The sequence below is a fragment of the Podarcis pityusensis genome (assembly GCF_964106645.2).
Source record: "Podarcis pityusensis genome assembly, chromosome: 7".
Lineage (NCBI taxonomy): Eukaryota > Metazoa > Chordata > Lepidosauria > Squamata > Lacertidae > Podarcis > Podarcis pityusensis.
The window spans coordinates 58,032,482-58,052,599 of NC_138031.1; the positions used below are offsets into that span (position 1 = coordinate 58,032,482).

A 20,118-nucleotide genomic window follows, 5' to 3' on the forward strand; every position below is an offset into this window, starting at 1 on the left:
CAGCCCTTTATTTGTACAAACAGATATTCACTGCAGCCTACATTTTCAAATCAAATGGAAACTGGTTTGAGGGAAAGCACTAGGATTCTTCAAGTAGCTTTAGGATAGTGTTGAAAACATCTCTGTCACGTGAGAGATTTCACGGGTGCCATTTGCTCACCCAATGGAGACTGGTGTCTTTAGGATATAAGGTTTTAGTTACACATATATAAAACTTGAGTATAGGAAGGAGGGGCTCACACTCCAGCACATCTTGCTTCCCCATTAGGAAGAGTATCCACACCCAGTTGTCTCTGGCAACATGACAAACTTCCATCATGCAGAAGGAGGGTGCTTAAGAGGGCCAGCTAGGTCATCAGCTTAACAAAGAAACTGGTTTGAACAATCCAGCAGTTTCTTCTACTACATGCCCCATCTTATAGATACAAAACTACAGGCTTGGTGGAGACCCAAAGGTGTAATCCAAACCAACCTCCCAATCCTACAAAAATAGATACGAATTGTGACTGTCATGGGTACTGTATTCCAAAAACCAACAGTGGGGAGCATCCTGGAGCCATAGAAAATAGGGATGTGCATGCAGCCTCAGTCACTTTCAAAAGTAAAATAATACATAATACCCAGTGGAGTTGCAATACCAAATTCAACCGCAACTGATTAAGAGGCTGCTTGGTGTTCTGTTGGACATACCATGTACAGGTTCAGCTTCTGTACCCTTAAAAATGTGAACTGTCCCAAACAGCACTGTTATATCTTGTCCTACACGTGCCATTTGCATGAGGAAGATGACACTCCCCAATATGCTGCAGTAGCCATCTTGTTTCCCCTTGCATTTTTGGTTTCCCAAGAGAACTACTGACCACTGTTGGCTACCCCAGCTTTTGAATGTCTCACGTCAAGCAAAAGTGGAATCCATTCATGGCATAACTGAGAAGAGTGCAAAAAAGTGGTTGTTGGGGTTTTTTTACATACTAAAGCAAAATGATTGGATTGTACCCAACACTATATAAGAGGAGTTCAACTTGAGCAACACCACATTCCCTACCTCTCCCTTGCAGCCCCCTCATGTGTCCCCAGACTCTGCTCTGGGGGGTCCTTCAATGCTATGGAGCGGATTTTGAGTTAGGGGTGCTGCAGGGGAGAGGAGTGGGAAGTTTTGTGCAAGTGGAAGTCTGCTGTGCAAGTGGAACGGCGGTGCTGGATGCAACCTGTTGTTTGCATTTGAAAACATTTCTTTATATTATTAAGACAATGTTGAGGTTATAATCAAATAAAGAAGTGCATTGTGGTTGAGTCAGATTTAGCAAACAATGTATTTGGAGTGGTGTTTTTTTAAAGAAACAATATGCCAAAGTTCTCTCTGTTGATTTACTAGTAGAGAATTATGCATATCTTTAACGCTCATGGATTGAACTTTGTTGGATAATTAAATATGTTTCAATTAGTTTGGATTATACCCATACTTGGCAAGCAAAATGGCTTACAAAGTAACTTGATAAATTCCAGTGTTCAAAGTTCAGCAGTGCTGAGATTTGCATGCTACTATTTCAAGACATCCTTTCGATGAGCACAGCTTCACAACCGGTATTGTGTTAATTTTTGAAGTTTCCTTTTCTCTTGAAATAATTGCTTCACAGATAATCAACCACACAGAGGTTTTCTTGCAATCAAGCGGTATATACATTTTGTTAAATAAATAAAATAAACAGGAATGAGTTTATGAGTGCTATCGTACAAGTCTTGACAGTTTAAGGATCAGGCTTTGTGAAGTTGGATTTTAAGAGATTCAGAAGAGACAGGTTTACATCTTTCTGACCATGTTGGTCTTCCACCAATTCTTTGTATATTGTATGCCTTGCATATTGTATCACAATGAAGGAAAATAATCCAGTATTTTGTGGCGTGGTTCGATTGTTCTCTATGCTTTTCAGAAAACTAGTTGTCTCCCATCCTTTCGAAGATCATGCAAGATTCCAAGTTGCCTCTCTTACTGATCAATGAAGTAGGTGGCACCTGGGGAGTCTTAGAAGCGCACGTGCCGTTTCTGAAGAAACACTTTCAACTTATCACCATGAAGGAATTCCTCGAAAGCAAAGAATACTACCGTGCTCAAGTCCAAGCTATTTACTCGTGGTGGCATAAGCCAGTCATCGACAGGGAGCTGTTGAAAAGTCTGCCTAACTTAAAAGTGATTTCAAGTGCAGGAGTGGGTACCGATCACTTGGATTTGAAGCTGATCTCTGGGTTTGGAGTGAGAATCGCCAACACTCCTCATGCTGTCCACAGCACTACAGCAGACATTGGCATGGCCCTGCTGCTGGCAGCTGCCCGAAGACTTGTAGAAGGTAACACTGACAATACTGTACACATTTCTTTACAGTTACCCTTGTCTCATTTTCCCGAGCAGTGAGAGGTTCCAGGGCGGAGCACTTATCCAGATTTGATTCCCTTAGGAAGGAGGTAAATTGAGGCTGGTGTCAGGGATGAGGAGTCAGATTATTCAGGTGATGGAGTGGAGGACTCCAAAACAGAGGACATGTATGGCCAGACCCAGAAGTGCTGCTACCCAGTGAGCTCATGGAGTCAACATAAGCCTGGCCAGAGGAAGTGGCCCTGTCATCCTCTGACTTGGAAGACTCCACGGAAAGTGACGTGCAACCAGAGTCTCCCACGTTCTGTTGCAGGAAGAGATTAATGCTGAGAGCTAGGCCCCTTTAAGCAAAGCAGCACCTTCCAGTATGGGTGAGGCTCACAATGGGGAGGTATCAACGCCGCTGATATACAGGAGAGAAGCTCGCTTTGTTCTTTGCTGAAACAACATACAGTAGGAGCTTTCTGTTCATAGAGCCTCTGCCTTCAACCTGAACCCTTTTCTACCTAATATTGCATCAGGTTGCCCTGTATCCTGCCTGAACCTCACCCTGCAGTTTGCAGACATTTTTGTAATGCTGAGTTGGTCTGCTAACAGGCCTAGTGCCTGAAGCCAGCTCCCGGTAGAGCAGTTACTTGCATATTTATACCCTGTTTGTGAATATGAAATTTTGTATGCAATATGACTTTTGTTGCGATCTAAACAAATAATTTAACACTGATATATAATGAAAAATCACGTATTTACAGCCTCAGCTGAATAACTCAGATTTCTTACAAAAATCACTCCCCCCCCCAATTCTGTTTTTAATGAACACCTCTTCTCCACCCACCACCCCTTATTTTGTCATTTTGCAGGTTGCCAGATTGCTGTTTCCCCTGACACAGGCTATTTCTCTAATAACTGTTTAGGAGAGGAAGTCACTGGGGCAACTCTGGGTATCATTGGAATGGGAAGCATTGGGTATAAAATTGCTCAGAGAGCCAGAGCTTTTGAGATGAAAATTCTTTATCATAACAGGAACAGAAGGTAAAAATACACAGTTTGATACCATACAAAATAGAGTGTATCTTCACCTCTAAAGCTGTTTTATCCGCCAAATCTTTGTGCATGAGTGGAGAGAAAGATCAGCTGGTCTTCAGAAGTGAACAAACACAGCTGTACTTTTCAACTCATATTTCTGCTTAATGTGATGAAGAGAGGCTAGCCTATCGTGCTTAGAAAAGGCGAGCCATCCGGTGAGAAAAAGATAAGGATAAATAAGGGCCATTTCACACAAACAAATTTCAGTTCTTAGTAAATGAGGAAACTGGCTAAGTAGCTTGTTCCAGCATTCACCCAAATCCTATGAAAATATGTGAAATCTTTCTGCCAGTCTTCCAACCCTCCCACTTTTTTCTTTTTTCAACCCTCCCACTTTTTTCAAGAGAGCCATGATTTAAGGTTGATATTCATCCTGAGTGATGTCTGAATTTGGCTTTTGCTGTGTTCCGTTTCACCCTCACTCTGGTTTTCTAAGCTGTTGCTTTGCTAGGGAGGAAACTAGATATTACAAAAACCACAAGGACTGCTGAAAAGAGCCAGGGGCAAAGCTCTCTTCTTCCCTTTAGTAACACATTGTGGAACTTAGCTGTAGTTCTCCTGTACTTCAAATCAGGATATTAAAAGAACTTAACCTCATCATGATGGAGGGAGGGAGAAGCTCTACTACATGCAGTTGCCATTTTTGGTGTGTGTTTTCATAATGTCAGTTTGCTAGGAAAAAGTACACAGCTCAACTCATTTTTAAGCTAATTTAGATGGTTTTATTAAATCTCAGTGGCTTGATTGTAATATTTAGGTTTTTCAGCTTTGAAAAAAGTATTTAAACCTTCTTAATTTCTTTGCTAGAAAGATAAATATCAATATACAGGGGAGATTGGAACATTATTTGTGAATTCCACCCCCCACCCCCCAAGAACCAGCACTTGTTAAACAGATCATCCTTCTTGTTTTTTTCTGTCAGGAAAGAAGATGAAGAACAGGCTGTGGGTGCCTGCTATTGTGGGGCAATAGAAGACTTGCTCCAGCAGTCAGATTTTGTGATGCTGGTTGTAAATCTGACACCTCGGACGTACAAACTGATTGGGAAAAAAGAGTTGCAGCTGATGAAACCCACAGCTAGTCTTATAAATATCTCTAGAGGTAGGTCATAAAGAGCTGCTTGAAGAAAAATATTGAGTGTTAGGACTTCAAAGCACAGCACTGTCTGAAAGTCGCTTTGCAAAAAGGCTTTCAAACAGCCCAGTGTTCCCCTTTTGAGCAGTTGCTTTCTGAAGAAGCCCTGCATTCTTTATCACAACATGTGAATCTGTGCTCAGCTTAACATCGTAGTTTGTTTTGAGAGAAACAAACTATGAGTGTTGGCTCACAAAGGCTCATGGTTTGTTGCTCCCAGCTTGATGAATGGAGGTGTGTAATGAGATCAGTTCAGCAGCATGTACAGTACGTATGTTCTCCTTAACTCGGAAGGTGGTGGTCTCTCCTTGATTGGAGCTTTTATAGCAGAGGCTGGATGGCTGTCTGTCATGGATGCTTTAGTTGGGATTCCTGCATTGAAGAGAATTAGACTAGAGGATCCTCGGGTGCCTTCCAACTCTATGATTCGATGAAACCATGCAATGCACTGTTACCCAGCGGTTATCATAAGAACATGATTTCCACACAGGGCAGGTTGTAGACCAAGATATGCTTGTGGAAGCTCTTCAGACTGGTGTTATTAAAAGTGCTGCTATGGATGTCACTTATCCTGAACCACTGCCCAGGTAAATAACTATGTATTTATCTATTTTAAAAAATGAATGGCTATACTGTAAGCACATTGTAAAGACTGCTGGAAAGCATAGGAGTAACCAGTGCTAAAGTTCAGACTGACATCTCTGCCTTCTTCCACTGTATACTCTGGGAAGTAGTAGGAGACCCTATATAGTACACAACATGCTTCCTTTCCAAATTGAAGCCATGAGGCAATGGAAGGACAGTGTGAGCAGGTGTTAAGTAAATGTTTGAGTTAGTGCTGAAAGCTTTCAACTGCAGCTGGGATTCCTAACTGCATCTTAAAAAATCCCTTGCCGCCCACCAAGGCCCCTGTCCCTCCCAATTTGTTTAAAAAGTGTCTTTGGCTTTTTTGTTACTGTTCGTTTGGGAGGATTACTCGCTTTTTTTGTGGAGGGGAGTATGGTCTGCTTTTAATCTTTGTTTTATTTGGGGATGGGGTGGAGCCTATTTTTGGAGGTGCAGTTCTGAGCATGGTCAGTTTTTTGTCTATAAAATGGGAATTTTATGCTGTTCCCGGGAGTTTGTAGATTTCCTTATGTTCCTCCAGACCAAAAATAGTTGGGGACCCTGCCAAATGGCAGTCCTATAATTGTAGTGATTATCCCTGCACCACAGTTATACAAGCATTATGCCAGTGCATTATAGTTGAGATCCCATGCACCTTTTATCACGCAGATAAGACAGGAAAGGAGGAGCGTTATTCCATTCATAACAAACAGCCAACCCTATTTCTCAGTGCAACATACATTGCTCACCTACACCCACTTCCTCCCAAAGACATGGGCTTATGGTCAGTTGTCTGACCGCATAGCTAGCTGACAGAATACTCCACACATGAACGTATGGCATCATTGTGATTGGAGCATTTTGTGAAAAAGTGGGCCATATAGTCCAAGAAGAGGAGGCACTTCAGCCATGAGTTCTTAATGTACAAGGAGTTATCCAGAAGTTTAGTGAGAATGAGCAATGCAATGGGAGACAGAGGGTGGGGTTTTGAGTCGTCCGGGGCTCCCCACTGACTCCAATGTGAGTGTTTTCATTTTGCATTACCTGTTCTGCAGTTATGATGGTGTGCTGGTGCCATGGACGCTACCAGCACCTGAGTTTCTCTCTTCTTCTACCTAACGCCCAAACTTCCTCAGTTCATGTTGGTGAATCAGTTAAACATGCATTAAGCAGCACCAACGCAACAGTGATCCAACACCAATGTAATCTACAACACTTGCATGTTTTTGAGCTTCTAACATGCAGGTGGGCTCAGGGGTGACCCAGTCTCTAACTGCGAGTGTAAATCGTGGGTAGGATTGCTCTGTTAATCTTCTACTTTAAAAATATAAGTTACATAGATCTATAGTGATTTATTTATATATAACTACACATTAACTATTATACTCTACTAAAGCACCTGTATAATCAGAGGGAGTAAATATTAACCACAGGGGCTGAAACTGAAGGGTATACTTGCCTATTTTCAAGTCATTTGACTTTGGTACATTGCTAGAATATGGATGCTTGCCAAGTCAGATAACTAAAATCCTTCAGATGGTGGATAGCTCTAAGTACTTTTCCTTCATTTGTTTGAATGAATGCCACTTCCTGTATTCATAACCTGTCTTTTTTATCTTCTTCTTTTCAGAGATCATCCGTTACTAAAATTAAAAAATGTTATCATAACACCACATGTTGGTATTAAAACACACAAAACTACTTTTATGATAACAGAGGAAGCAGTAAGCAATGTATTGGCAGCTCTTAATGGTCTCCAAATGCCCAGTGAAGTGTTTCCTGACTAAACTTGTGGGCTGTCATCTAACATAGCAACATGGAACTATTCTACATTTTTCTCTAGTGCAAGAAACATATTGACAGATGTATAAATTCAACCTGAATCTCATGCCTCATGCAGCAGTGTTTGTTCTGTACTGAAGACACAAAACAAGCCAACAAGAGATTTCATATTTTGTTAACTCCTCATCATAGTTATAGCAGATAATGTCCTTTGTTACCATTCCACACAATTAAATTTCAAACAGTGCTTGCTCGTTAATATGAAAAACTGTTGTGGAAATTTCTATGCTTGCATTTTAAATATTATATACAATATTTATAACAAATAAATAAAAATAATAAATGTGCTTTGAAATTTGCAAGTGAGTTACTTCTTTCACAATAATTTGTAGCCAAACCGAGCTTTGCTACCTGGTAATCAATTAAAAAATTGGAAACTCTGCCTGATTGCCATTTCAAAGTAAACTTCTTCTAAAAGGTTTAAAATAAAGTACCACTACCACGGCTTTAAAAGTTATAAATTGGATAATTTAATATCTTGATGACAGTTCTTCCAGCCCTTTTATTTTGTCAAATCGCGCCTCAAAAACTAAGTTTTCTGTGAGGGCTTTGGCACAACTCGCTTGTTCCATGCTACCCTAACTAAGCCTCCTACACTGTAATTGGAAATGTTCACACTTCATTTCTCTACCCTAGCCAATGGGAGCAGCAAACCATGCAAAACAGGGAATATTTGAAAGACTGAACATGTGACCTCTGTTGAGAATAGGTTCATCAATGGCTGCTAGTTACGATGGCTATAGACAGCCTTCAGTCCCTGCGTGTAAAGCACATTTCAGGTAACATTTTTTTAATGCTAAGAACCTCAAAAAAATTACCGTATTTTTCGCCCTATAGGACGCACTTTTCCCCCTCCAAAAATGAAGGGGAAATGTGTGTGCGTCCTATGGGGCGAATGCAGACTTTCGCTGAAGCCTGGAGAGCGAGAGGCGTCGGTGCACACCGACACCTCTCGCTCTCCAGGCTCCAGGAAGCTATCTGCAAGCCTTGCGCACCCGGGGGGAGTTCCCCCGGGCACGCAAGGCTTGCGGGCAGCAGCCTGCAGCATGGGGCGCCCTCCGGAGGATGCCCTGTGCTTCGCGCAGGTGTCGGCAAGCCTTGCGCGCCCGGGGGGAGATCTCCCCCGGGAGCGCAAGGCTTGCGGGCGGCAGCCTGCAGTCCTCCGCCCTCCGGAGGACGCCCCGTGCTTCGCGCAGGTGTCCGCAAGCCTTGCGCCCTCCGGAGGACACCCCATGCTTTGTGCAGGTGTCCGCAAGCCTTGCGCGCCTGGGGGGAGATCCGCCCCGGGCGCCCACGGCTTGTGGGCGGCAGCCTGCAGCGCGGAGCACGGGGCGCCCTCCGGAGGACACCCCGTGCTTCGCGCAGGTGTCCGCAAGCCTTGCACGCCCGGGGGAACTCCCCCCGAGCGCGCACGGCTTGCGGGCGGCAGCCGGCAGTGCGGAGCATGGGGCGCCCTCCGGAGGACGCCCCGTGCTTCACGCAGGTGTCTGCAGCCTGCCGCCCGGCGCGTGGGGCGCCCTGAAGCTGAGCGCCCCTCACGCTGGGCAGACATCGGCCAGCCCCACAAGCTCGGGGGACAACGGGGAGGCGCAGCGCCGCCATCCCACTGTTCCCCGACCTGGTTTTGGGGGGGAAATAAAGGAAAAAAATTTTTTCCTTTATTTCCCCCCCCAAAAAGTAGGTGCGTCCTATGGGACGGAGCGTCCTATGGAACGAAACATACGGTAATAAAGTTGAAACATAGATTTTTCTTTTCATTTGTTGGGGGGCAGGGAAGAGTAGGTATTTTTGTGACCAATGTCAACATGCTCAAGCAACCTAAGTTTTATTGTCTTAAGCTCATGTGATTTTGTTCCTAACATAAAATTTATTGCCAGTTCACCAATGAGAAACTAAAACTATCAATACAATAAAGGCTAATCAACCTATTGTCTATTTTATTGTATGAGTCTTATCCAAGAAACCATGAACTTTAGAGAAAAAGAAACAGAGATAGTCTGAGTTGCGTTGCATGTCATGCTTCTGGTTGTTTTATTCACATGTGAAATAGAATTTTGAAAAACTGTTGGCAGAACCTGAAATTTTGGGAAATTATCTTTAAAATGATATATGAAAATTAAAAAATGGGTTTGTATCTTGACATTTTCATGGAATTGCGGTTGGGGTGCATCAACAGGAGAAGACCAACACATTCATGCTCTGCTGTTTGTTTCCCATAGGCATCGAGCAGGGCTCTGCTCATGTTATTCCGTTGTTTGTTACACAATGGTTAGTCCCATGTTCATTTTTTCAATGGAGGACAAATGAGTAAGTCTTCAAATGACCCAATTGTGGTTTCAGAACTGTAGGAAGAAGAATTGTTTGGTGTTGCTCTTTGACCATCTTCCTGAACTTTTTCACATGCCCATCATCAAACACACAATTTCAAAACTGGAAGGAGCTGTTTGATATTTGCACACCCCGTTTAGTCTTTGCACACCCTCACAGATAGGGCTGGATTTAGGTTTGATGAGGCCCTAAGCTACTGAAGGTAATGGGGCCCTTTGTATGTCCAGCTGTCCTTTGTCAACAACAAATTGTCGCTGTTTTAGTGTGTTGAATATATGCTATATGGTAATTTATGGACCTAATAGGCATCTAAAGCCATTTGCACATAACAAAATATGTATTTTATCAAAGTAATTGTTGAACCGAAAGAGAACAAGAAGTATATTAACAGTGAAATACAATTAAAAAGAAGTATGGGGGGGCAAGAGAGTGGGGCCCTAAGCTACAGCTTGTTTAGCTTATACATAAGTCCAGCACTGCTCACAGATAATATTTCATTAAGGCCGGGGCTCCCAAAATACAAACAATTCATTCTAAGGGAACAGGTGGCAAGTTCTGTTTATGTGTGGAGGCAGGTACTGAACTTGGGAGAGCAGGTGCAGGCTAGTAGCTGACTATGAGTGGAGAAGCCTGTATTTAAGATTTCCAATACCTATCAAGCTCATTGGGCAGCCTCAGCCCAACCTACATCAAAGGGTTGACGTGAGGATAAAATGGAAGGGGAGAACTGCCGTTTACCATCCTGAGCATCTTGAGAAGTAAATGTAAATAAATGACAAATGTAAATAAATTGTAAAATACTTGTTATTCTGATCTCTTTTTCTTAAACTGATAAACTTATCTCCCTTCCATTGCTGCTGGCTGCCAATATTTCCCCCTTTGGGTGAAATAACCGACAGCAAGAGAGCTGTGATTACCTCTAGTTACTCTTTTATCTGTACAGCAGATTTCCTCCTGCAGGTCCTCCTAGCTGAAAGAGGCTTCACTGCAGCTTCGCGGTTTCCCAACCCAGGGAACAAAGTCCTCCTTGCCGACTCCTTAGCTGGGGAGTCAAAACAGTCCGGAGTTTATTCCCGGGTGATTTCCACGTCCCTCAGCTCTCCTCCGAATCAGCTGGTACCAATTCAAGAGCAACCTTCCTGAAGGAGCTGAAAGACGTTTCTTTCCACAGGGTAATTTGTATTTCATCTCTCTCTCTCTCTCTCTCTTTTAAGGTTGCTAATCTTTATTATCCTTTTATTTGATGCCTTTTTCCCTTTTGCATCTTCTAAGGGGCTGCTTGTCTGTGTAGGAATTTCCTAAAGGCAAACATTCTCACAAAACTAGCAAGCATACCAGCCCCTGCCCTAAGCGGAAGTTCCTAAATTCCATGGGGTTTATGGCTCTACAGAAATGTCCCATCGCTAATTGTCATTTGCTTGGGTGGGTGTTTAATTCCAGCCAATAAGAGGGGTAGATGCAAATTAATAGAGAGGGGCGGGGTCCTTATCTGAGCTTTTTCCGGGGAGGGGGCGCTCATCACATTGTCTCTGCAGCTCAAGCTTTGTGACAGTAGGCAATTCCATTCTCACCGGGGGAGGGAAGGAGTTGTAATAGTCAGATTTTGTTTTAAATTGGGGCGCACTTTTTCGGAAAAAATACACTTGGGCGAAGTGAATCCTTTTGTTCCTTCGTTTGCATTTGTTATCTCTGAATAGCAACTGGAGGCGTCATTTCACGAGGTGATAGTGACTCACGTCTTGTAACACTTGTTTATGAAGTTGGTTTTGTATTTAGTTCGTTGAATTTCTTCTTAAAATCCAGATATCTATTAAATTAGGGGAAAGAGTTGTGTGCACTGCAGTGCCGGAGGAGGAGAAATACAGCATTCAGAAGCATTGTGTGCAATAATATTTACAGCAGGGCCAAATGTTCAGATATGGTCAGGATTAGATTACAAAACATCTAGTATGTTTCATGCTGGTGTTTAGTTTTTCTCCTTTATGTAAGTCACTAATCTGTTTCTCAACAGAATTTATACTAAGAACACTCCATTCTTGCTAATGCATCAGTAGTGGTATAGATTACCTGGACTCCCTTGGGAGGAAGGGTATAATAATAATAATAATAATAATGGGAAGGGTATAATAATAATAATAATAATAATAATAATAAAAATAATAAAAATAATAAAAATAAAAAATAATAATGATAATAATAATAGCGAAAGCCTTGAACCTTGATGGGCACTTCCACCTTGATCTTATTCGTGTTTACTCAGAATTAAGCCCTGCTAAATTCAGTTGGGTTTACTGTACTCCCAAATTAAATCTGCATAGATAACACAATTTTGGACTGAACGCTCCAGAATGCTAATTAGCAGTCTTGGATATCCCCGCCCTTATTGTATAAAGGAACTACCCTGTTAATCACAATGAACTAGATAAAAACAATAATCGGAAGAGAAACAGTGCTGTCTTCACATTAGCTTTAAAAAATGAGTTTTGATATATAAATTCTTTTTTCTATACTGTATACAGACCATGGAAGAGAACGAGCATCCATATACACTGATAAATGTTATAGGAGGCACAAATGGAGTATATGAAGACCATGTGGAGTTTCTGGAGAAACATTTTAAGCTCATTACCATGAAGGAATTTACTGAAAACAAGCAAGATCTTAGTCATAAAATCAAAGCAATTTTTATGTGGTTTCACAAACCAGTGGTTGACAGGGATCTCCTGCAAAGCTTGCCTAATTTAAAGGTGATTGCAAACTGTGGCGTAGGCGTGGATCACTTGGACCTAAAACTGATCTCCAGCTTTGGCGTGAAAGTAGCAAACACCCCATTCGCAGTTTCCAATCCTACAGCAGACTTGGGGGTGGCTTTGATGCTGGCTTCTGCCAGGAGGATTGTGGAAGGTACACTTTAGCTTTCCAATTAACTTGATTTAAAACATGGTGTGAATGCAACTGATTGTGTACGGGTTGCTGTGCTTAAAAGTCATAGAGTGATCAGATAAAGGAAATTATTAAATGTCGTTTGTTGATAAAAACCATTTCCAAACAAATCCACCCTAGGAAACATATTTGGTCTTACAAAACACCTGCCCTGTAATTACAGTCTATTGGATTTTGCAAACAATTTCTTGGACGAGGAAGTTTTTTTCTCATGGTCTACAAGCGCTTGATTATATAGGCCTATAATCAGAATTAGGCATGTGCAGAGAGGTCTATCTGTAAAATGTCAACATAGTCAGCAGAATGTCTGTATAGGTTGGAGAATGCCTTGTTGAACTAGCAAACACATGGATAAACCTGTTCTACATCATTTCCAATATACATAAAATATACAGCCTAGCTGCTGAATACTGAAAGTGGGTCACAGATAATTGCACTCCCACAGATGTTTGATTTTGATCCACTCGCACAGGTATCCTTTGAAGGATGTGATGACATCCTGCTGTTGGTAGAACTATATCTTCATATCTGTTAATTTTATATGTTTATACTACGTTCCAGCTCAGATTAAGAACTCCCACAGGCAAGTTCACAACAGTCCATGTCTTAGTTCGCAAAATCAGAGAGCAGTGAAAGACAAAATAAAATGTTTAGAACAAAAATAATAGCTAGCAAGATTAAAACACACTGGTATCATGACATAATAAAAATGTCTTAATTGTCAAAAAGAGGAGGGGGACAGATAAACAGCCCTAGGGAGAGATTTCCATAATTGGGGTTCTGTCAATGAAAAGGCCCTACCCCAAACATCCCCACCAATCACTCCTCGGATGAGTATAACTGTACATTTGGGCTAAAAAGGTGTGTGCCTTCAAGGAAGATTTGGGACCTGGTATGTAGTATTTTAGAAATCAAAGCAGTTGTTGTTCAAATACAGCTCAGAGCTCTTAAAACCAGAGCAATTTTCCAAGTTGGGATGGGTATCACACCGTATGTTTGTTAGCTGATCTCCTAAAACACTGCAAACCCTCATTTTCTTTTGTCTGTCTGAATTTCTAGGTCATCAAATTGCAGTTTCTCCTGACACTAAATGTTTTATGGCTGACTGGTTAGGAGAAGAAATTAACGGTGCAACGCTGGGGATCATTGGAATGGGCGCTATTGGGTACAAAGTGGCCCAGAGAGCCAGAGCTTTTGAAATGAACATTCTTTATCATAATAGGAACCGGAGGTAAACCTCTGCCTGATCTCGGTGTTTTAATCTGATTTTACCCACCTGATAACTTCAGCATTAATTTTGTCACTGTCTGCATAAATCCATTGTGCTTTAACTGAGTTTCCCTGGACTGCCTAAACATTTACTGTGAATGTTAATAGAGTACCTATTAAACAAGGCCTACTTCTCTGAGAAGTGACAAGGTCATGAGTAGGAATAGAAAGATCTGTCAATTTCCATTCTTTCAGTTTTTCAATCTTACATTTGGTTCTCTATATCTCTGCAACAATTGGGGAATTATTATTTTTTAATTTTCCTCATGAGAATTCATCAGTATTATAATGCAAATTTTCCCGGGTGAAGACATTTTGGATTAAAGTACACATTTTTGCAAGCAATTTTTCCTAACACAATGCAGTTTTAATGTTAGTTTAACTAATATATTCAGTTTTCTGCACACTTTCTCCTAATATACAGTATTCATTTTTGCTAACATTGTTTGTGCATTGCACAATTCAGACAAGTACAAATTCCCAAGGATAGCTGTATTTTCATTTCACCAGTCCTTTCTAATATCATCTCCATGTCTAGTCACTGGGCTGGTCTTACTTAGGTTTGATTTGTTTTGGAAGGAAGAGGTCACGGGGGACTTGAGGTGTTTTGGTAATATCTGGGTTTGTTTACAAATATAAAATGTGATCGTAGGTGGAAGCAGATAGCACAGGACTCCTGTAAGCAGAAAAGCCACTGCTGCCCCATACAACATCCATAGGGAAGAAGTATTCCCAAATTCTTTTTTCACTTACAGCTCAGCTGTTTTACTGTCCCCCCCACCACCTCCTCCAAAATCCTGCCTTTTTACACACACCTTAGCTGGGAGGAGGAAGAAATAGCACTTATTCCGCCACCCCCCCCCCGGCTCCTCATAAATTTCTGTTTTGTAGCCCTGAATGCTGGTTGTGACTCGGAGACATTCTTGCAACCTCCCTTCTCCCAAAAAGGATGTATATTGCTGGTACACTAGCTTTAATTTGGCAAAAGCACTTCTAGGTAGGGTTGCTATATTTCAAAATGTGAAAATCTAGACAGCTTTTTTTTTTTGCAAAGTTGTTGAGATAGTTTTGGGATTTTTTTTGGCCAGCTTTTTTCCCCCAAAGTCTCAAAAAAAGAAGATGTTTTGAACTATTATAAAGGAAATTAACCAAAATTTACACTTCTGACATGGGTTGCCATATGTCCGGATGTTCCTAGACCTGTTTCCTATAGCCGAATCCCAGCTATGTCCGGGAAATTCCGGACGTATGGCAACTCCTGTCACCTGTATATCCAGAGGTAATGCTGGTTCCAGGAGAACGCCCAAAAAATGTACAGTTCCATCCAGAAGAACCTGAAAGTTTGTTCCTGGATTAGTAGTTCTACTCCTAGTTTGTATCTTCATTTAAAAAAAAAAGTTTGTTTATTATTAGTCCTTCACTGATCCTTGACAAAAGGTCCAGGATTTTGTTGGGAAAGGAAAGAAAGAACTAGGTATCATCTGTATATTGCTGACACTAAAACTCACATCCCCAGATGGCATCTCCTGGTGGTTTCATGAAAATGTTTAACGACAATCTACCGTATATGCTATTTTTGTTAAATGCTTAACTAGAGCTAAATGTTTGTTTCCTGCAGGAATGAGGCTGATGAACAGGCTGTTGGTGCTGTTTATTGCCCAAAGTTGGAAGACTTACTCCAGGGTTCTGACTTTGTCATACTGTCTGTGAACCTGTCACCGCAAACACAAAAACTGATTGGAAGAAAGGAGTTGGAACTCATGAAACCCACTGCTACTCTTATCAACATCTCTAGAGGTAGGATACTAAATCATGTTTGGGCAGTAAACCACATTTTCCTGGAAAGAGGCTCTAGACTGACGACGCTCCATTACTTTGTGGAGTCAACACACAAGAATGAGAGATGTTGGGGGAAATCATGTCATCTCCAGCAACTGTCCACTGCACTTGTTTCAGGAGATTAGTCTCCTCCTTTTTAGGCACTGTAGAGCTAGATAAGCCTCTCCCAACCTGGTGTCCTTAAAATGTTTTGGAGCACAAATCTCATCCATTCCAGCAGGCATCATAGAGTGGTCCATGGTAAGGGATTATGGGAGTTCTAGCCCAAACCTGGAGGGCACCAGATTGGGAAAGACTGAGCTAGATTGGAACAGATATTGGACACACACTATCGTTCTGCAGAAATCTCGGCTGATGGTATTTCTATATTGCTGTCTATATTGCAGTCTATGTTTTGGTTCAAATAAAACAGTACGATTTTTCATTTAGGTCAAGTGGTTGATCAAGATGCATTGGTGAACGCACTGAAAAATGGAGTTATTAAGGCCGCAGCTTTGGATGTGACATATCCTGAGCCATTGCCAAGGTAAGAATGGTTCCACATGAAAATGTTTAAGCAGAAATCAGAACCAATGTTTGTCCATTAACTATTTGGTTTGCCATCGATTGCCCCATCTTTGGCATAATCTATGTCCCAAAATGTATTCTGACTCATTTCTGATTTGTCTAAGGACGGATGAATCAGTTTTGGTCTTCTAAGTTTCTTACTTTTCTAATCTTAAATTCATTTCTCCACATTTCCACAGCAAATGTGCTGATTTAAAGAAAAAAATCTTCATGGAAATTCACCCGCATTTTTGTACAAATTTCTCCTTAAAACCACATTTTTATATTTAAAAATGTTTTTAATTGTTTTTTACATTTTCCCCCTTTTATGGCTGCAACTCTTCTGTTTGTTTTTATGTGTATTTTGTAATTGTATATTTCATTGTTGTAGCACACCCTGGCACTTCACATTAAAGGGCCAGTTAGAAATCTAATACATTAAAAAAATAAATATAAACATCTGGAGGGCTCCATCACCAAGGGCAATTTAAGATGAAGCAGCTGGATATTTACTCCAAACCATAGCAATTGTTAATTCTTCAGGTTACTGTAGATGTGATATAGGGTTGTTATCTAGGATTAGTCAGGGTGGATCCATTAAATTCAATGAATCTAAGTTGGAATATGACTTAGTTGGAATATGACTTAGTTGGAATATGACTTACTTGGGTGTCACTCGTAGTGTGTTAATGCAAACTTTACATTGTAATGGCTCTGAAATGTTAACTGGTTTGCATAGGCAAGGTGGTATAATTTTAAACCCCATGATGCACAGACAATACTTATGCAATCCGTTTAATAACAGTTGCTCATGGACCTTGGAATTCAGATTCCAAGGCCTCCTTTGACCTCATATGTGCAAATCTCCTTAAGTCATGGGTACGCAAACTAAGGCCCAGGGGCCGGATCCGGCCCAATCGCCTTCTAAATCTGGCCTGCGGAAGGTACGGGAATCAGCGTGTTTTTACATGAGTAGAATGTGTCCTTTTATTTAAAATGCATCTCTGGGTTATTTGTGGGGCATAGGAATTTGTTCATATTTCCCCCCCCCCAAAAAAATATAGTCTGATCCCCCACAAAGTCTGAGGGACAGTGGACTGGCCCCCTGCTGAAAAAGTTTGCTGACCCCTGCCTTAAGTGAACTGTGAAATCACAGTACCTATGCAAATGGCTGCCATTGCAGCATAAAAGTAGATCAGTCATTCAGACCCCTTAAGCCTTGAACATGTTAGCAGGCAAATTAATGGACGCGAGCAACCTTTTTTCACTATTTCATTGTGTAATGCAGATGTGAATCTTACTTGTATTTTGTGTATGCAGAAAACAATCTGAAGGTTCTTTATTCAGTTCCATCTCTATGTACACTATCTGGGACTCCTCAAATGAAGAAGAGGATACAAATGTTTACAAATAGATTAAAATGTGATGTGTGACTAGCGGACACACAGAACATACCTGTCATTTAGATACCTTTTTGCAGTGCTTTTTTCTGGGGCGACGCATACCCCTAAATGTTTTATGAATCTTTGTACTTTTGTCCATTTACTGTATTTATTTCCCCCGATTTGAACTATAAAATGGTGATTTTCTTGAGTCAAAATGACAGTAGCCCTAAACATTTTTTAAAGAAAAAAGCTCTGCCTTTGTGACCCTGAACTGATTTTAAGACTGGGATTTGATTGTGCCTGTGATGACATGTTTTAGTTAGTTTCCTTCCAGTTATAGAAAGGACTGAGAGCAGTGGATGGTTCTGTTGGCACATGAAGGAAGGTAATTTTCACCCTCTCTGTCCTTCATGCTGTTCTGAAGGGTCCCGCAACCCTTTGGAGCAGATTTTCATGGTCATGAGACATTTCAGGGAGAACAAGGAATCAATCAGTCACATCTTCCCCTTCTCCTGGCAGAAGCATCCTGTGAACAGAACTCTGTAGGAATGTTTTTGCCAGCAACTGCCTTGTTAGGAACCAAGCCTAAATTAATAATCTGTTCATTTTCACAGACTTTTTGTGGTAAAAATAGTGGCATAGTTTACTAAGATTTTAATTAAATTTCTGATTTATTTTCTTTCTTCCTTCAGAGATCATGCTTTATTACATTTAAAGAATGTCATTATAACTCCTCACCTTGGAAGTGCAACTTCAAAAGCACGCCATCTGATGATGAGAAACATGGTTGAAAGTATATTGGCTGGTGTCAGTGGTCTCCCAGTCCCTAACGAAGTGCATGTGTAACATTCTCCATATGATACAGATGAAATGTTAATTCTGTGTACATTTTGCTGTATCTGTCTCAAGGTTTTCATATGAAAATTATGTATTCAGTTTTTATTTTCAGTACGGAAAAAAGTTTGTAATATTCAGATATGAAGAAGAAAAATGAATGAATATTCTATTTGATGTGTTCCCTTTATTGTATTGTTCAATTTGTTTCACAGGGCTTTGCTAAATGGAATGGAAACACAAATTTAAAAAATAAAAAGTTGTAATATGTCCTTTTTTCTGTTTTTTAAAAAATATTGCTGAATGAGATCTTTAGCACTGGGATATTAAATGAGTGTGCTGTAAAACATCACAATAATTATTCTGAAAATGTCCATGACATTTGTATAGCTACAATCAGTCCAATCCAAATAACTTTATTGTACTAGCCATTGGCCATGACAAATCTGAATCAAAAATAAATACAAGCGAGAGGGGTGTTGCACCACAAATAATGGTCTCTGTTTAGATCTCTGCGTTTCCCTTACAGTTCACTGCTATCTTGTCCAGGGTACAATCTGTGTGACATGCTGTGGTTTCTCATATATTAAAATTTCTGTTTTGAGAATTATGAAATGAGATACACTCATAAGAGAAGAAGAAGAAGAAGAAGAGTTTGGATTTGATATCCCGCCTTTCACTCCCCTTCAGGAGTCTCAAAGCGGCCAACAATCTCCTTTTCCCTTCCTCCCCCACAACAAACACTCTGTGAGGTGAGTGGGGCTGAGAGACTTCAAAGAAGTGTGACTGGCCCAAGGTCACCCAGCAGCTGCATGTGGAGGAGCGGAGACGCGAACCCGGTTCCCCAGATTACGAGACTACCGCTCTTAACCACTACACCACACTGGCTCTTGATGGTGATTTATTTTACTGGATTACATTTAGGTGCCTATATTTTCTTTGTAAATATGATAGCCATAGTTGTACGTCCGTAAAACAAGAGTTGACATTTCCATCTCATCAAGGGTTTGGAAGCAGGAAAGGTTATAATAATGGTGTTCAGGTTTAAGAACGAGAATCACAAGAGCACAGTAAACAAAAGTTCAGAAGAAAAAATGGTATGTTGCCTGATGATCCTACATAAATTCAGCGGTAAGTACCACCAAATTTAATGAAATTTAATCCTACTTGCCTGGGAATAAATTCAACAGAATTTTATTCCGTGTAAATATGCTTTGTTATTCCCTAGCAAAGGAGCACAGGATTCAGCCTCAGTAAATACTCAACCATTAAAAGCCAAATAAAAATAGTCAATAGAGGTTTTTGCCAATAGAGGTCTTCAAAGCACAAAACATACAGCCACATATGCACAGCATTCCTCCACAATGGTTATCTGTCCCCACACACCAAACACATCAGCACTGAACAGCACACTCCAGCATTAAAATGAGATTGATACAGAGGATACTGATCACCAGCTCATCTCTTCTTCAAAAATACATATTCTGGAGCGGCTGTAAACAGTCCCACTCTTGCACTATTTGGGGTTTGAAATATGCAGCCTTACTGAGAAAAAAAGAAGGCACTCAAATGTATAATGAATGGGTACACATTTCAACCTTAATTGGCAATGAATTGCATGGAATTTGGTGGAATGCACACGATTATTATTATTATTATTATTATTATTATTACGGTACAGTCATACCTCGGGTTAAATTTCCTTCAAGTTGAGCGCATTCGAGTTGCGCTCCGCGGCAACCCGGAAATAACGGAGCGTGCATGACATCACGCGCATGCGCAGAAGCGACGAAAAGCGATGAGCGCGTGCGCAGACGTGCCATCGCTAGATACGTTTACCTCTAGATGCGAACGGGGCTCCGGAACGGATCGTGTTCGTATCTAGAGGTACCACTGTAATAATAATAATTTGTATTGTCACCCAAGATATCGGACATA

At 41.0% G+C, this 20,118-nt stretch overlaps 3 protein-coding genes across 7 annotated transcripts in view; 2 read left to right on the top strand and 1 right to left on the bottom strand.

Annotated features, from left to right (window-relative positions):
• The first annotated feature begins 111 nt into the window (after nucleotides 1–111).
• On the top strand, nucleotides 112–10,408 carry LOC308481651 (putative 2-ketogluconate reductase). Of its 2 annotated transcripts, none has more exons than XR_013988770.1 (6): nucleotides 112–2,345; nucleotides 3,229–3,400; nucleotides 4,377–4,555; nucleotides 5,079–5,175; nucleotides 6,825–7,815; nucleotides 10,325–10,408. XR_013988770.1 is itself a non-coding variant. In XM_081014277.1 (6 exons), the coding sequence occupies exons 2-6, from the start codon at nucleotides 1,964–1,966 to the stop codon at nucleotides 6,979–6,981; spliced, it is 987 nt and encodes a 328-aa protein (XP_080870403.1). In that variant the 5' UTR covers nucleotides 112–1,584; nucleotides 1,932–1,963; the 3' UTR covers nucleotides 6,982–7,277. The 2 variants fall into 2 exon arrangements, 1 of the variants encoding a protein (XP_080870403.1); XM_081014277.1 differs by lacking the exon at nucleotides 10,325–10,408 and having other exon boundaries at nucleotides 112–1,584; nucleotides 1,932–2,345; nucleotides 6,825–7,277.
• Nucleotides 10,387–18,674, top strand: LOC308481652 (putative 2-hydroxyacid dehydrogenase SAR2389). Of its 4 annotated transcripts, none has more exons than XM_081014279.1 (6): nucleotides 10,387–10,536; nucleotides 11,884–12,268; nucleotides 13,367–13,538; nucleotides 15,195–15,373; nucleotides 15,845–15,941; nucleotides 18,039–18,674. In XM_081014279.1, the coding sequence occupies exons 2-6, from the start codon at nucleotides 11,887–11,889 to the stop codon at nucleotides 18,190–18,192; spliced, it is 984 nt and encodes a 327-aa protein (XP_080870405.1). In that variant the 5' UTR covers nucleotides 10,387–10,536; nucleotides 11,884–11,886; the 3' UTR covers nucleotides 18,193–18,674. The 4 variants fall into 4 exon arrangements, with proteins under 4 accessions (XP_080870405.1, XP_080870407.1, XP_080870404.1 ...); XM_081014281.1 differs by lacking the exon at nucleotides 10,387–10,536 and adding an exon at nucleotides 10,834–10,915; XM_081014278.1 differs by lacking the exon at nucleotides 10,387–10,536 and adding an exon at nucleotides 10,864–11,085.
• The window catches only part of CARMIL1 (capping protein regulator and myosin 1 linker 1), a 341,669-nt gene continuing 338,615 nt past the window's right edge, over nucleotides 17,065–20,118 (bottom strand). Inside the window, exon 37 of the mRNA XM_081014121.1 lies at nucleotides 17,065–17,089. The gene's annotated coding sequence lies outside the window, so the exon portion shown is untranslated. The remainder of the gene's footprint in view (nucleotides 17,090–20,118) is intronic.